At 38.2% G+C, this 18,340-nt stretch overlaps 1 protein-coding gene across 1 annotated transcript; it reads left to right on the plus strand.

Annotated features, from left to right (window-relative positions):
* LOC108415099 (H-2 class II histocompatibility antigen, E-S beta chain-like) lies at positions 1 to 15,026 on the plus strand. The gene is made up of 6 exons (XM_037535977.1): positions 1 to 114; positions 7,208 to 7,477; positions 13,095 to 13,376; positions 14,108 to 14,221; positions 14,332 to 14,360; positions 14,484 to 15,026. The coding sequence occupies exons 1-5, from the start codon at positions 6 to 8 to the stop codon at positions 14,352 to 14,354; spliced, it is 798 nt and encodes a 265-aa protein (XP_037391874.1). The 5' UTR covers positions 1 to 5; the 3' UTR covers positions 14,355 to 14,360; positions 14,484 to 15,026.
* Positions 15,027 to 18,340: the final 3,314 nt, after the last annotated feature.

An 18,340-nucleotide genomic window follows, 5' to 3' on the forward strand; every position in this document is an offset into this window, starting at 1 on the left:
TCTGTATGAACTGGAGCTCAGTCTCTCAAACTCTCTCAGTTTCTGTTGGGTGTAGAGACAAAATGTTGCTGAGTCTGCAGCTGCTGCTCCTACTGACTCTGACTATAAGAACAGGTACGTTAATATTCATTATTATTTTATAAATCCTATTTTAATGAAATAAACATATCAGACATTGTTTATTTATATATGGCAATTGTCCATCTGGCTAAATGTATTTTATATAAATACTAAATAAAAAGTTTCAGTAAAGTTATTACTGTGTTGGGAGCTGATTAGAAAAGCACACTGAAGTGTGAAAAACTGTAAAAGAATGTGAAATGGTGTGTAAATGTGACAACTGAGCACATAATTAATAATAACAATAATTACACAAATAACTGAAAGGCAAACTGTTGATTTAATATATTTAAATAACGTGAAAATGATACACTAATTTAAATGTCACCGCAGGTTTGGTTCCTCTTCTCGGTGATGCAGCTCCAGACACTGAGTTTCCACCAGCAGCACACAAAATTTCATTTAATGCAGGATTTTTAATCTGATTTAACTTAAAGAAAGATTGATTAGACTGATGTAATTTAAATAAGGCTCAATTAGACATTAGATTAACCTTAATGATATGCTGATTAAACTTAATAAAAGGCTGAATAAACTGATTTAAAGAAAAGCTGATTAAACAATGTAAATGAATGCAGGACTGATTAGATAAACTAGGCATTAGATAGAAACTGTACATGGTTAAGCTAACACACATTAAATTACAATAAACTAAATAGACTTATTTATTTTGGTACAATCCCATTTCCAAAAAAATTGGGACACTGTTCAATGTAAATAAAAATGAAATGAAAATAATACAAAATATCAAATGAAACTGAGAAATTTTATTGTTTTTTGAAAATTTTTTAAAATTTGATCCCAATAACACATTCCAAAAAAGTTGGGACGGGGGCCTGTTTACCGCTGTGTTTCAACACCTCTTCTTTTTACAGCACTCTGTAAGTGTTTGGGAACTGAGGAGACGCTTCTGTAGTTTAGAAAGTGAAATGTTTTCTGTTCTTGTTTGATACAGGATTTCAGCTGCTCATCAAAAAATTGTCGTATTTGTCATTTCATAATATGTCAAATGTTCTCAGTGGTGACCAGTCTGGACTGCAGGCAGGCCAGTTTAGCACCTGGACTGGCAGCATATGTTACCAAAACATGTATACATCATTTAGCATTAATGGTGCCTTTACAGATGAGCATATCACCTATGCCATGTGCACTAATTCCCCCCTAAACCATCATGAATACTGGCTTTTTAACTGAGCACTGATAATAAGCTGAGTGGTCTTTAACCTGGAGGACACAGCGTCCATGATTTCCAAAAAGAATTTCAAATGTTGATTTGTTGGACCACAGGACACTTTTCCACTTCACCTCAGTCCATTTTAAATGAGCTCAGGCCCAGAGAAGGTGGCAGCATTTCTGGATCCTGTTTATATTTGGTTTCTTCTTTGTGTTTTAACTTGCATTTGTGGATATAGCGACAAACTGTTTTCACAGACAGTGGTTTTCATAAGATAAGATGCGTTTATTGTCATTGCACAGGTGTACAACGAAATGGAGCAGCAATCCAACGGCACTTCCTACATACAAAACAATTTAAACATAAGGCTAAAATATATAAAGTGCAGATTTAAGGGAAAAAGTATCAAAAATCTTAAATATAAAGAAAGAAATATAGATTATACATTGCACTCTCAAGAACAAATTAATAATAAATAGGACAGAGGTGGAGTGGAACACTGGAACACTGGAACAGTGTAAAGTGTCCTATGAAATCAGTGCCAGTAGAGAGCAGTAGTGGTGTTCAGTCGGTTCTACTGAGCACAGTGTTCTATAGAAAGTCCCTGTCAGTGTGTGTGTGTGTGTGTGTGTGTGTGTGTGTGTGTGTGTGTGTGTGTGTGTGTGTGTGTTTGGAAGCGTTCAGTTCCCATACGGCTCTGGGGTAAAAGCTGTTTTAAGTCTGTTTGTCCGGGATGGGGTGGACCTAAAGCGTTTACCAGAGGGCAGCAGGTTGAACAGATGTCCCGGGTGAAATATATCCTTCAGGTCATGAGCAGGTCCTCCAGGCAGGGCAGTGGGCAGCCGATGATCTTCTGGGCTGTGTTTATGACTCCCTGCAGTGCTCTCCTCTCTGCCACTGAGCAACTGCTGTACCACATTGAGATGCAGTATGTCAGCACGCTCTCAATGGTGGAGCGGTAGTAGGACACCAGCAGCTTCTCCTGAAGGTTGTTTTTCCTAAGAATTCTCAGGAAGTAGTGCCTCTGTTGCGCCTTCTTGACCACTGCCATGGTGTTGGTCGTCCAGGAAAGATTCTCAGAAATGTGTGTGCCCAGGAATCTGAAGGAATGGACTCTTTCAACAAAATCCCCATTGATGTACAGTGGTGTAGGGACTGCTCCTTTCCACCGGAAGTCTGTAATGAGTTCTTTTGTTTTTGAGAAGTTCAGGGTGAGGTTATTTCCTGAACACCACTCAGTCAGTCTTCATCCCTGTAGGCGGACTCATCTCCTCCGGAGATAAGTCCAACCAGTGCCGTGTCAACTGCAAACCTTACTATGGTGTTGGAGGAGTGGGTGGGGACACAGTCATAGGTATACAGAGCTTAGAGAAGTGGGCTAAGCATGCACACCTGTGGTGCTTTGTGCTGAGTTTGAGGGTGGAGGAATGATGAAGACCCAATCTTACAGACTGGGTGCGGTCGGTCAGAAAGTCTTTGATCCAGAGGCAGGTGGGTTGTGAAAGTCCCAAGTCTGTGAGTTTGGTCACCAGTCTGTGGCGAATGATCGTGTTAAAAGCTGAGCTGAAGTCCACGAAGAGCATCCTCACATAGCTCCCCTGGTGCTCCAGGTGTGTGAGTGCTGTGTGGAGAGCAGTGGTGATAGCGTCTTCTGTGGAACTGTTTGCTTTGTAGGCAAACTGGTGTGGATCATGTGGCCCATGCAATGATTTCCACTACAGAATCATGTCTGTTTTTAATGCAGTGCTGTCTGAGGGCCAAACATCACAGCCAGCAAGTACTGGCTCACAGACAGAGATTTCTCCAGATTCTCGGAGTCTTTAATGTTATTCTGTACCGTAGACGATGAAAAGCAGAAGCTCTTTGCTGTTTTATTTTGAGAAACATTTTTCTTTTATTGTTGTGCTATTTGATGGTGCAGTCTTTCACAGAGCGGTGAACCTCCTCATTTTTACTTCTAAAAGACTCCGACTCTCTGAGATGCTTTTTATACCGAGTCATGTTACGGACCTGCAGTCAATCAACCACCAGGTGTTTTTTTTTTTTTTTAGCATTACACAACTTCACCAGCCTTTTGTTCCCCTGTCCCAACTTATTTGGAATGTGTTGTTGATATCAAATTCAAAATGGACAAAGATTTCTCAAAAACTAAACAATTGATCAGTTTCAACTTTTGATGTTGCTTTTGTGCTATTTTGAACTAAACATGTGGTTTAAATGACTGCATTTTGTTTTTATTAACATTTTGCACAGTGTCCCAATTTTTTGGAAATGGGGCTGTATTTTCTGAGAAAATAAATGTTTACTGGACAGACAAGTGTTCCTCTGACCAGCTCACTCACCCACACTGCAATGACCCATGTTGGCTGTAACATGGATGACAGCAGATTCTGTCACCAAGACCGTTCAGACCAAAACTCAATACACTACATGACAAATGAGCCCGGATTTATTTTATAGGTTGTTACAGTCACAAGAATAAAAGACAGGAGCTGCTCTGGGTGCAAAGACCTCAGCGACAGGCACTGGTCAAACAATAACACTAACGATTTTAAGACTAGAGACTAAATCAGAGAAAAGAATGACCTCAGTGACAGGCACTGGTCAAACAATAACACTAACGATTTTAAGACTAGAGACTAAATCAGAGAAATGAATGACCTCAGCGACAGGCACTGGCCAAACAATAAAACTAACGATTTTAAGACTAGAGACTAAATCAGAGAAACGAATGACCTCAGTGACAGGCACTGGCCAAACAACAACACTAACGATTTTAAGACTAGAGACTAAATCAGAGAAACGAATGACCTCAGCGACAGGCACTGGTCAAACAATAACACTAACGATTTTAAGACTAGAGACTAAATCAGAGAAACGAATGACCTCAGTGACAGGCACTGGTCAAACAATAACACTAAAGATTTTAAGACTAGAGACTAAATCAGAGAAATGAATGACCTCAGCGACAGGCACTGGCCAAACAATAAAACTAACGATTTTAAGACTAGAGACTAAATCAGAGAAAAGAATGACCTCAGCGACAGGCACTGGTCAAACAATAACACTAAAGATTTTAAGACTAGAGACTAAATCAGAGAAACGAATGACCTCAGCGACAGGCACTGGTCAAACAATAACACTAATGATTTTAAGACTAGAGACTAAATCAGAGAAATGAATGACCTCAGCGACAGGCACTGGTCAAACAATAACACTAACGATTTTAAGACTAGAGACTAAATCAGAGAAACGAATGACCTCAGTGACAGGCACTGGTCAAACAATAACACTAACGATTTTAAGACTAGAGACTAAATCAGAGAAACGAATGACCTCAGCGTCAGGCACTGGTCAAACAATAACTAATGATTTTAAGACTAGAGACTAAATCAGAGAAACGAATGACCTCAGCGACCGGCACTGGTCAAACAATAACACTAACGATTTTAAGACTAGAGACTAAATCAGAGAAAAGAATGACCTCAGCGACAGGCACTGGTCAAACAATAACACTAACGATTTTAAGACTAGAGACTAAATCAGAGAAAAGAATGACCTCAGCGACAGGAACTGGTCAAACAATAACACTAATGATTTTAAGACTAGAGACTAAATCAGAGAAAAGAATGACCTCAGCGACAGGAACTGGTCAAACAATAACACTAACGATTTTAAGACTAGAGACTAAATCAGAGAAATGAATGACCTCAGCGACAGGCACTGGTCAAACAATAACACTAACGATTTTAAGACTAGAGACTAAATCAGAGAAACGAATGACCTCAGCGACAGGCACTGGTCAAACAATAACACTAACGATTTTAAGACTAGAGAGTAAATCAGAGAAACGAATGACCTCAGCGACAGGCACTGGTCAAACAATAACTAATGATTTTAAGACTAGAGACTAAATCAGAGAAACGAATGACCTCAGCGACCGGCACTGGTCAAACAATAACACTAACGATTTTAAGACTAGAGACTAAATCAGAGAAAAGAATGACCTCAGCGACAGGCACTGGTCAAACAATAACACTAACGATTTTAAGACTAGAGACTAAATCAGAGAAAAGAATGACCTCAGCGACAGGAACTGGTCAAACAATAACACTAATGATTTTAAGACTAGAGACTAAATCAGAGAAAAGAATGACCTCAGCGACAGGAACTGGTCAAACAATAACACTAACGATTTTAAGACTAGAGACTAAATCAGAGAAATGAATGACCTCAGCGACAGGCACTGGTCAAACAATAACACTAACGATTTTAAGACTAGAGACTAAATCAGAGAAACGAATGACCTCAGCGACAGGCACTGGTCAAACAATAACACTAACGATTTTAAGACTAGAGACTAAATCAGAGAAACGAATGACCTCAGCGACCGGCACTGGTCAAACAATAACACTAACGATTTTAAGACTAGAGACTAAATCAGAGAAACGAATGACCTCAGCGACCGGCACTGGTCAAACAATAACACTAACGATTTTAAGACTAGAGACTAAATCAGAGAAACGAATGACCTCAGCGACCGGCACTGGTCAAACAATAACACTAACGATTTTAAGACTAGAGACTAAATCAGAGAAACGAATGACCTCAGCGACCGGCACTGGTCAAACAATAACACTAACGATTTTAAGACTAGAGACTAAATCAGAGAAACGAATGACCTCAGCGACCAGCACTGGTCAAACAATAACACTAACGATTTTAAGACTAGAGACTAAATCAGAGAAACGAATGACCTCAGCGACAGGCACTGGTCAAACAATAAAAGTAATGATTTTAAGACTAGAGACTAAATCAGAGAAACGAATGACCTCAGCGACAGGCACTGGTCAAACAATAACACTAGCGATTTTAAGACTAGAGACTAAATCAGAGAAACGAATGACCTCAGCGACCGGCACTGGTCAAACAATAAAACCAACTATTTAAGACTAGAGACTAAATCAGAGAAACGAATGACCTCAGCGACAGGCACTGGTCAAACAATAAAACTAACGATTTTAAGACTAGAGACTAAATCAGAGAAACGAATGACCTCAGCGACAGGCACTGGTCAAACAATAACTCTAACGATTTTAAGCCTAGAGACTAAATCAGAGAAACGAATGACCTCAGCGACAGGCACTGGTCAAACAATAACACTAACGATTTTAAGACTAGAGACTAAATCAGAGAAACGAATGACCTCAGCGACAGGCACTGGTCAAACAATAACACTAATGATTTTAAGACTAGAGAATAAATCAGAGAAATGAATGACCTCAGTGACAGGCACTGGTCAAACAATAACACTAACGATTTTAAGACTAGAGACTAAATCAGAGAAACGAATGTAGACTGAAAACAGCGGGATGGCAGTTTATACTGTCAAGAGCAGACCGGCCTGTCTCTCTCCAGAGTCGGAGCCTGTGGTCGAACAGCCAATTTCAAACCTGTAACACGCAAAATGAGGAAACAGCAGCACAAATATCAAGAAAGAAAATATTACAACCAGGCCGACTCATCATCATTTAGGTCAAAATTAATGAAGATTTAAAGCCGTTTAACTTTGTTCTGAATTTGTTCTGAATTTGTTCTGAACACTTTCAGCTTTTTCTGATCTGCAATACCTCAGGTCGCCAGTAGGGAGCAGTAAGGGGAGCACCCCGCTCTCTCTTCATTAATGAGATGCCCGTTGTGAGGAGCTTGTTCTGGCAAACCTTCTGCTCACAAAACCTCTTTAACAGGGAATTTACAGAAACACTTTAAATGCTGTTTCAGACCTGCTCTAAACTGTTTAGACCTTACAGTTCTCTGATCTGTGATGTGATGAAGTTTAATAAAATATCGCGAATTCTTTATTTAATAACATTCTGCTGTGGCTGTTAATCTTCTTCTCTGTTTCATTGGCAGATGGATATTACTATTACATGACAACTGACTGTATCACCAGTTCATCAGATCTGACAGATGTGGAATACATAGATACCTATCATTTCAATAAGGATCCAGTGATACGGTTTAACAGCACGGTGGGGGAGTATGTTGGATACACTGAGCTCGGAGTGAAGAACGCAGAGCGCTGGAATAAAGGACCTGAAGTACAGCAGGCGAGAGGCGAGCTGGAGAGATACTGCAAACCCAACCTGGGAATTGATTTCTCTACTGTTCTGGAGAAAACAGGTGAGAGACTCAGACGCCGCGCTGATAAAGAAAAGCCCACCGCTGTAGCAGCAGCAGATCAGAGCTGAGCTGCAGAGAAACTGAGAAATACTGATTTACAGAATCAGCGCAGGAGGAGCAGCGCGAGCACTTCCACAGCGACGTGGCGCTGATCCCGAGTTTATGTTGGAGAATAATGAGCGCACCTGAAGTTTAGACTTCATTTCATCGATTTCGGCGATCTTACATTTGATTGATGTTGACCATGAACACAGAAGATCAATATGACGGGTAATTAAAGTCTGATATAAAAATATATGACAGGAAGTTTATTTATTATCATTTTATTTATTATAAAATATATTTATTATTATTCATTAAAGACAAATATTTTTACAGCGCGCGCGTTGTTTATTAAAACAACAAAACATTTTCCTCACTAATCGCGACTGAGAGATTTTTATGATGCCGTTTGGCTGCATGATGTACTCACTGTAAAATACCTGGGCTCTTAATTTGAAGTTGGTGTCCGGCTGTTAAGAGCCTCTCATAATAAGATCAACTATTTCAGAGTTTTACAGTGACACTGTTTACAATTCATGCTGTAATAATACATTTAGAAATGATTAACTGTAAATCATCCGCTCTCCAGCTCTGATATTATATAGTGATATTTTGTATAGCAAGCCTGCTAACTTCATGGACATTTTAATTAAGTCAGTGTCATTAAACAAAAAAATGTTATATTTTAAACTATGAAAAAAGACAAATTACAGTACATTAGAAGCACATGAATTATTATTATTATTATTATTATTATTATTATTATTATTATTATGCAATTAAAACTAATGTGCTTACACAATATTGTTATTTATTATTATTATAAACATTTTTTTATGATCAGTATTTTTATTGAACATTTTATCATTAGCACAATTTACAAAGTCTCAGAATAAACAGTAGTAAATGTCACAAAGTGAGGAGCAGGGAAAAGAAAGTTACAGTATGTTATTATTATAATTATAGTATCAAAGATGTACAACATTGTTTATTTTCAAAACAAAACAAAAATAAATGAAAAAATAGTAATAATAATAAGAAATAATAATAAAACAGGCCAACAAATAGATATAAATAAAAAAAGGGGGGGGTGTATATGTAGTGCTACTACCTTAACAGATGTGATTTGATAGTTTGGACAGGTGTGCGCTATGAGGTGGGGTTTGCTGAGTCTGAACCAATATGACCTAGGAATTTCTGCCACTTCTTAAAATACTGATTAGGTGTCCCTATCAGCCTGAAAGAGAGTCTTTCATAGGAGGCCACTCTATTTAATAACTCGTACCATTCACTTAAGGTGGGAGCCTGAGACAACTTCCAGTGTCTCAATAGTAGGCCTCCTGCCTACCATAAGAGCTGTCTGGATCCAATCACAGTCATGATCTGTCAAGGAAATCAAAGGGCCTGGATCCCCCAAAACATATAGGCTGGGTTGATAGGGATACTGTACCCTGATTATCATTTCGATGGTTCTGTGTAGCTGCAGCCAAAAGTCCTGAATTACCGAGCAATCCCACAGACAGTGAATTAGTGTACCTTCCAAAGAACACCTCCAGCAAATTGGGCAGTCTTTCAAGTTTGCTCTGAATAACTTACTAGGTGTCCAATAAAAGCGATTAACTGTACAAGCCTAGTTCTAAGTTTTCTGGACATTTTCTTTGATTTCCTTAGAATATTTAACCAATCATTATCAGTGAATGTAACATTTAAATCTTTTTCCCATGCTGGTTTTAGCGAAGAGGGTTTGATGGACTTCTGTAGCAGAATATAGTAATACCTAGATGCTTCATGACCAAGGCCGAGCAAATTAAAGAAATGTTTTTGATCCTTTGCCTGTGGGGGTTGTGTACCAGTCCCAAACACGTGTAAGCAAAGACTGCGAATTTGGAGATACCGCCAACTCCGGTTAAGGGGCAGTCCATATTCATGCTGGAGACACTCAAAGGATTTAAGAGAATCCCCTACATATAGGTCCTCCACCATATGAATGCCCTGCAGTACCCAAACCTTCCACAGAAACGGAGATTTGCCAATACATAATTTAGGATTTGACCATATGCTGGAAAGGTTGTTCAAAAATGGACTGAATCCAACCAGCTATGAGACTTTGCACCATACCCACTGAAGATGTGAAATGACTGGGTGATCTGACTTCACAACAGAAAGACAACTAATAACAGGAAGGGGGTGGCATACATGGCTCTCTATATCGAACCAAGGTGGAGCTCTTTCAGGGGGAAGTGACCATCGCACCAAGTGTCTCAAGCAAAAAGCATAGTGGTAGAGCAGGAGATTATGTATGCCCAGCACTCCCCGATCCACTGGTTTTTGTAATTTACTCAGGCGTATACGAGGCCGTTTACCATTCCAAAGAAAAACATTACAAAGCTTCTCAAAATGATGAAAATATTTCAAAGGAATGGAAATTGGTAAAGCCTGGATAATGTAGTTAAATTTTGGGGCAACATTCATTTTAAGGACATTGGCCTTTCCCCACAATGAGAGATAGAGTGGGGACCACCTGTCTATATCCGCTTTAAAATGATCCAGGAGAGGTTCTACATTAACCCTACTCAGATCAGACAAATTTGGGGGGAACAGGACACCGAGATATGTTATTCCATTCTGAGGCCGTAGAAATCAAGAAGAGAATGCTGTTTTAGGGCAATAAGATGTCAGGGGGAGGGCTTCACATTTAGACCAATTTATTTTATACCCTGATAGTTTGGAAAATGAATCAATAGTTGTTAAGAGAGAATTCACAGATCTTTCGGGGTTAGAAATAAATGTTAAGATGTCATCTGCGTACAGCATTATTTTATGGGTCTTTTGGCCGATCTGAACACCAGGGAAGTCTGGATTCAGTCTTACAGCTACCGCAAGAGGCTCTAATGCCAAAGAAAATAGAAGGGGGGATAAAGGTGATCCTTGGCGCACTCCTCTTTGTAGCCTAAAATATGGTGAAATAAGCCCGTTTGTAACAACAGCGGCTTTGGGCCCTGTGTACAAGATATGAATCCACTTTATGAAGACATCTCCAAATCCAAAAGCTTTCAGGGTCAGCAAAAGATAGAGCCCCTCTACCCAGTCAAATGCCTTCTCGGCGTCTAATGACAGGGCAGCTACAGGTTCTTGGTCATTCTGAACATGCCGCATGATGTCAATGAACCTTCTGATATTATCTGTAGAGTTGCGCTGATGGATAAAGCCAACCTGGTCGGGATGTACCAGTGTCTCTACTACTTTATCTAATCTCTTTGCTAAGACCTTATCCAGAATTTTTGCATCACAGTTAATAAGAGACATTGGTCGATAGCTCTGACAGTTATGGGAGTCTTTACCCTTCTTGAGGATGAGAGAGATCAATGCTTGAGCCTCTTTATGATGAAAATCTAACTGAATTATGTATTTATGGTGAAACACTAAAGGGCGGCTTTGGCGTTGTGTCCGGAGGGACTTCTTACCTCAAAGGTCCAACACTTTCACTTCAAAAGAAAAATAAAAACTGATGTCAAACTCACTCCTCACCCCCCCATACACACACACACACACACACACACACAATCATATACTTATCAAGACCTTTACTGTACAGCTTTAACAGTTTAGGTGCTCCTGGTCAAAGTCCATGTAAGAATAAGTTGACACAGAGAACAGAGAACACACTTTCACACATTTTAATGATTATTATTGATTTGGTGAATTTAACATTTTGGGGTACGCTCTAAAAACACGTATTAGAAAAAGACTGGACACATCATTGTCCTGTTGAGGATGCCCACTGAGGCTGAAGTTTGAGCTGTTTGTTTGGGCTAGAGGTGAATAAGGCAGCTATTGAGGTTAATGAAAAGAGAACTTGTTAAAAAAACAAGCTGAAATTAAACGAATGAAGTAAGACTTCTCAATCCACAGCCTGCAAAATAAGATAAAATATTAACGGTTTACTCGTCCATAACATCCTTTACAGACATTTATGTGGGAAACTGGTGCTAATTTTCACAAACAGATTTGAGTTCAATCTGGTCGACCATCATAGCCTTGATTTAGCCCAAAAATAGACCTGGAAGCTTTTTGAATAATCACCCCATGCGACTTCACTTTCAACCAAATCTCAACGTTGTTGAGACGTCTGTCTTTGTCTTTTCAACACATTTTTGTTGGGTGGGTTGGAATATTTTTGATTCACACACACAAAAATATTTAAAGTGGCATTAATTTTTCCCCATGATGAAAACTGGCTTAGCCCTGGATTTCCTAATATGGGCGTGATGTCAGAGGTCTGTAGCTCTGATGTTACTGACCTTCCAGAAACATCAGCCTTGTCAGATTTGCACGCTTAACACATGCAGAATAACAGTGACTGTGCACAACTTCACAGAGATGTCAATGTTCTCAAAATGATACCTTTTACATGTCCACATGGATGGAAGGTCAAAATGTCCATACATGTGTGGATGAGGCCTCTGAGTATTCAGCATCAGATGCTCTCTGTCCTGGTTCTGATTCCTCTTTCCACCCCATCATGCCTCTGTTCTATGGCTACATCTAGAAACTTTTGCTACAGCTCCAGCTCCTCCTCCTCCTCCTCCTCCTCCTCCTCCTCCTCCTCCTCACTTTCTATTGCTCGTCTCCTGTCCTGAAAGACCACAGAGGAGTTGAGGGGATGACAGGAGCAGAAGGAAAGAATCAGCAGTAAAATGGGACAGCGATCTGTTCCAATGTCATCAGATTTAACAGAGTCTACATTCATGAATCTTCCTCTGGAAGCTGCTTTGATAAAGATCTTTTAATGGATGGATCTTTATGGGGTAAAGAACCTTTTTGAAGTTTGAAGAACCTCAGCATAGTGAAAGGTATGGAATCGGAATAGAACCTTAACATTGTGTGAAGATTTTTAAAAGCTTCAGACCTAAAGAGCTTGATTAGCGTTGGTGTGCTGTGAGAGGTTTATGGCAGGAGTTACACTGTAGAGGGTCAAAACCTGGCATGAACTTATCTGAAAGGGGCCTGGTGTTCATTCCAAACAAACGAGGAAGACCTGATTCCACATGTTTAATCACTTTCTTGGAAAGTAAACCCACAGTCACTCCAGCCCTTTTCAAATGAGATTGAACACCCCTACTTGTGAGATGTAGTTCAATACATTTGATCCAACAACCACAAGGTTTTTTGGTTTTGTATGAATCAGTCGATCATTTTCTTCCCCCCTTTTCACTTCTGGCTCAGCACTCTGTTATAATCACAACCTATATTCACTATGCTGTCCGTTTTCAGCAGGACAGTAGAAGACATCTTTCCCACTCACTGAACTCACTGAAGCATCCTTGCTGGTCCACATTCAAACAGAGTGTTGTTTTGGAGAAAGTTCTTTACTGTGGACCATTTGAGGGAAATGCATTGTGGATGTTTGTTTTAGTGCCACCCCAGAGGTGCCTCAGTGTGTTCTGTGTATGTAGGAAAGACATCAAGCTGAAAATAGATGCCATATTGCACATATTTGGTCTGAATGCACTAATATGACTTCATGTACCAGATGGTTTAATTAACGTACCAGTAACATCTCTGTTATTTACAGTGAAGCCGAGGATCAAACTCGTGGCAGAACAGCAGGCCAGTGGTGGTCATCCAGCCATGCTGATGTGCAGTGCGTACGACTTCTACCCCCCAGTCATCGATGTGTACTGGCTGAGAAACGGGGAAAAGGTGACCAGTGATGTGACCGCCACTGAGGAGATGGCTGATGGAGACTGGTACTACCAGATCCACTCCCACCTGGAGTACACGCCCACATCTGGAGAGAAGATCTCCTGTGTGGTGGAGCACGCCAGCTCCAAGAAGCCCATCATCATTGAGTGGGGTGAGAATGAACACACATTAGTACAGACTTTATAGCCAATTTACACTGAGCTGCTTCATACTTCTTACTTCATACTGAGAAAATAGCTGGTCATGAAAAGGTCAAGTAGAAATGTAGTCAAGATGCACTTTATGATTGACTGCCATCTGATCATTTCAGGAGGAGGTTTAAGTCATACTGCAAATACAGTCTGGCAAAAAAGCTGAAAAACAACTTCTGTGGCTTTTTATATCAAAAGTCTTCTAAAACTGGAGTTCCTCTATTATTAAATTCTTAATTACACAGAAAAAAAGATCTGGCATGAGATGATAAGAGGAGATTTCTGAAAAAAAGTCAGATTGATCTGTCTAATATATATCTATATCTATATATTAGATCATATATATATATATATATATATATATATATATATATATATATATATATATATATATATATATATATATTAGACAGATCAATCTGACTTGCATAAGCCCTGCTTTTTCTATATTATATGCAAATCCAACATTTTTCTGAAATCTCCTCAGATGATCTGATCACACTGTATATATATATATATATGTATATATAGTTTATATATATATATACATACACACACATAAATGTCAATTATTGTCAAATTATTCTAAAGCTATGAAACTGGTTCCATGTTCCTGGCGACAGTAAAATGTCTTAATTTACTCAAAGCTTACTAACAATTAAAGTAATATTAAATATTAATGTTCACACAGATGGCTCTCTTCCTGAGTCTGAGAGGAACAAGATCGCTATCGGAACTTCAGGGCTGGTGTTGGGGATCATCCTGACAGCTGCTGGATTCCTCTACTACAAGAAGAAATCCTCAGGTCAGTGGAGAAACGAGACTAGAGACTAGAGAAAGTAACTAGTCCTGATCCATCTGGAGTACTGGTGCATTAATCTGATTTACCATGACATTTATTACTGTGTTTCACAGGCCGGATCCTGGTGCCCAGTTAAGCTCTGGTAAACTTCATTTCTTTTTCTCCTTTTGTTTGAAATCTATGAACTGGTTTTATCAAACTCAGACGTAGATTATGTATTAAATTCAGTTGTTCAGCTCTTACATGTTTATCTGGATTCCTGCAGGTCTTTGTGGTGTTGAGGACTCCCCTTTACTCTCAGGTGGTGAAGCAGCAGAAACTACAACTGATTTTGTCGTCTGCATTCTTTATAGAAAACATTTAAACAGCTGTTTTATTTCTAAGAATCTTCACTAAAAGCACAAGCTTGATTGTTTTCTTCTTATGAGTTTTTCTGTATTATTAATGATGAGAGGAGCTATTAGAAATATTCTTTACTGCACAAATTTCTGTGAGGACATGAAAACTGATTTTACATTGATCTATTACAGGATTAGTAAAAACATTTATAGACCATCTTTACTGGAGACTTTATTATTAGGTATGTGTGAGCAAATCTGGCTTTGACTAACTGAAGAACTCTTTAAATCTGCTTCTGTAATTATTCATACTTTTAGCTTTTCCTTAACAGACCAGCACCAAAGAGACAAACTTCTATTAACAAACACATTTCTATTATCATCAGTCGCTCTATGTAAAATACTTTAAGGTGGAATTGGCTCTTGATTTTGTGTGTATTTGACTGCTTTTAATAAATATTTCTAAATGATTTTGTGTTTACTCTCTTAAATTGATATACAGTCTTTAGTCATGCATTTTATGAAATTACGAGTCATGTGGATGAATTACCTAAGCTTGTGTACATCATGTGATGAAGAGGGACCAGTCACTCCTGTTAATTATTAATTTTCATCTATTACGTTTATTCTGTCTTATCCATGAAGGGCTGGTGCAGATTTAAGCTAAAACAGCTCACTGATGATACTGAAACTAACAAGTAAAATTTGCTTAGTAAGTCAGCCTCACTTTTATAAACTGTTAAGCACTGATTTTTTACTACAGCGAAGAACATGAGTATATCTTATACTTGAAGTATATAGAGATTTCTAAATGTATATTTATTTATTTAACATTTTATGGAAATACTTAAATGAAGGTATTTCTTGAGATAGAGACTTATTTAAAAGTATATTTATCATCAACTTAAATGTATTATTTAGAAGTATATTTTAAAGCACTGACTTAAATAATGCTTTAGTACATTTTAGTTGTATTTTGGTTACAATATAATACAAACTAACTAGCAATCAAATATGGGTAGATATACACCCAAGACTATAAACTTAAAATATGTTTGAAGTGCAGAAGGATTTGTAATTTAATATTAGTTGTAACATAAGTTGTTCCAGTTTAGAACAGAAAGGCACTTGTAGGCATAGAATATTTCAACATAAATATAATCTAAGTATATGTAAATTGTGTTTAGTTTTTTCTAACTATGTGTATCTTTATGTTCTATAAAAGTACACTTATTTAAAAATGTAAGAATTTTAGAATGCATTTAGTGAATTATCATTGAAGTTTAAATAAGACTGAATTGTATCCGTTCATCCAGTAGTACAATCCCATTTCTAAAAAAATTGGGACGCTAGTAAACCATATTTTAAAGGAAAATACTACAAAGACAACATATCAAATGTTGAAACTAAGAAATTTTATTGTTTTTTGAGAAATATTTGCCCATTTTGAATTGAATGCCAACAACACATTCCAAAAAAGTTGGGACAGGGGCCTGTTTACTGCTGTGTTTCATCACCTCCTCTTTTAACAGCACTCTGTAAGCATTTGGGAACTGAGGAGACGCTGCTGTAATTTTGAAAGCTGCTCGACAGTTTGGGGTCTCCTTTGTTGTATTTTTCATTTCGTAATGTGCCAAATGTTTCCAGTGGTGACAGATCTGGACTGCAGGCAGGTCAGTTTAGCACCCAGACTCTTTTAATATGGAGCCAGGCTGTTGTAATACAGCTGAAATAAGCAGAGTCTTCCTTGAAAAAGACGTCGTCTAGATGGCAGCACATGTTGCTAAAACGTATGTGGGTCATTCCACTAGAATGGTTCAAATTGGACTTTGACATTTTCAAATTTTTTGCTTAAATGTATCATTGATATGTAGACCTCACAGTCAAACATGTAACGGGGTCGAGTGTGACGGGGTTGTGATTTTTGCACAAAATGGCCGCTGCTCTACATACTGTATACCAGAGAGAGAGCACACGGCATGCATGAGATTCAGAATTAGCATATAGTTTTGAAATAAAAAAAACTTTTTTTATAAGTAATAGTTTTCTATCTTTTTTTCATGTGACAGTGTTGAGTCACTGAGTTTGGCGACCACAATATCACAAGATAAATGACCAAAATTAAATAAAAGAAGGAAGCCACTTGCCTGTCTTTGCTGTCCTGTTGTCCAAAAGACTTGAGTGATGTCACTTCTTGATGTATATGGATCATATGGATCATACCATTGTTTTTGTGGGGGAGATTCATTTGTGTTACGGGGTTGAGGGGTTACTTAGGTACAGAACTAAATAATGTGATTTTAATAAATAATTATCAATTAATTTTGAAAAATAATATCACAAACAATTAAACACAGACAGTTGTTTAGGTTGACATCAAAATATATGGACTTTTTTATAGTTGTATTTGCTATATTCTAAGTATACTTTCGTTGAAGGCCATGAGGGACATGACAAAATAGGTGGTGTCAGCAAAAATAAATAAATAAACAAAGTTCTCATAAAAAGATCAAATTAAAAAAAATACACTGTATTAAAGGAGATATTTCAATGTATGTGTAAAGCTGTTAAAATATAGATTTTTGTGACCCAGTAGATAAAATACACCTAAAGAGGAGATGAGGACTCAAAATGTGCTATTTCCATGGAATGACCCATATATTGTTCAGCACTGGTGCCTTCACAGGTGTGCACGTCACTCATGCCATGTGCGCTAATGCCTCACTGTACTGTCTTGAATGCTGGCTTTGGAACTGTGCACTGATAACAATCTGAGTGGTCTTTAGGAGGACACAGTGTCCATGTTTTCCAAAAAGAATTTCAAACAAATGCCAACAAATTCAAAATTCAAAATTCTAATATTTTTCAAAAAACAGTAACATTTCTCAGTTTCAACATTTGATATGTTGTCTTTGTACTATTTTCAATAAAATATATAGTTTACATGATTTGCACATCATTGCATTTTGTTTTTATTAAAATTTTTCACAGCACCCCAACTTTTGGAAATGGGGTTCCAAACTCCAAATCCAAATTCCAAACTTGATTTGAATCATGATATTTAGCACACATATCCAATACATTTATTATACGTAAACTTAAAAATGGAACTTAATTTATTTTATTTACTTCTGTCTTGTGATAAAATAATCATAGCTCATACACTAAATGGCCAAAAGTATGTAGACACCTAACCATCACACCTATATGAGCTTATTGGACATCCCGTTTCACAACCATGGGCATTCATACAGAGTAGTCTCCACACTTCTGGGAAGGCTTTCCACTAGATATTTGTTCCCATTCAACCAAAAGAGCATTTGTGTAGTCAGGTTCTGATGCTGGACAACAAGTAAATAATGTTCTAGTTCATCCCAAAGGTGTTCAGTGAGGTTGAGGTCAGAACACTGCTTTGGCCATTAAAGTTTATCCAAACTCATCAAACCATGTCTTTATGGAGCTTATTTTATCTACAGGGTCTCAGTAATGCTGGAACAGGAAAGGATCTTCTCCAAACTGTAGGCACAACATTGGAAGCCTAAAATTGTCTAAAATGTATTTGTGCTGCAGCATTAACATCACCCTTCACTGGAGCTGAGGGGCCCAAACCCTGAAAAACATACCCAGCCCATTATCCCTCCTCCACCAAACTTTACTATTCTCACTATGCATTCTGAATGGGTAAAATTCTCCTGGCATCCACTAAACCCAGATTCATCCATCAGACTGCCAGATAGTGTTATTCTTCACTTCAGAGAACATTTCCACTGCTCCAGAGACCAGT

Source organism: Pygocentrus nattereri, chromosome 29, assembly GCF_015220715.1.
Source record: "Pygocentrus nattereri isolate fPygNat1 chromosome 29, fPygNat1.pri, whole genome shotgun sequence".
Lineage (NCBI taxonomy): Eukaryota > Metazoa > Chordata > Actinopteri > Characiformes > Serrasalmidae > Pygocentrus > Pygocentrus nattereri.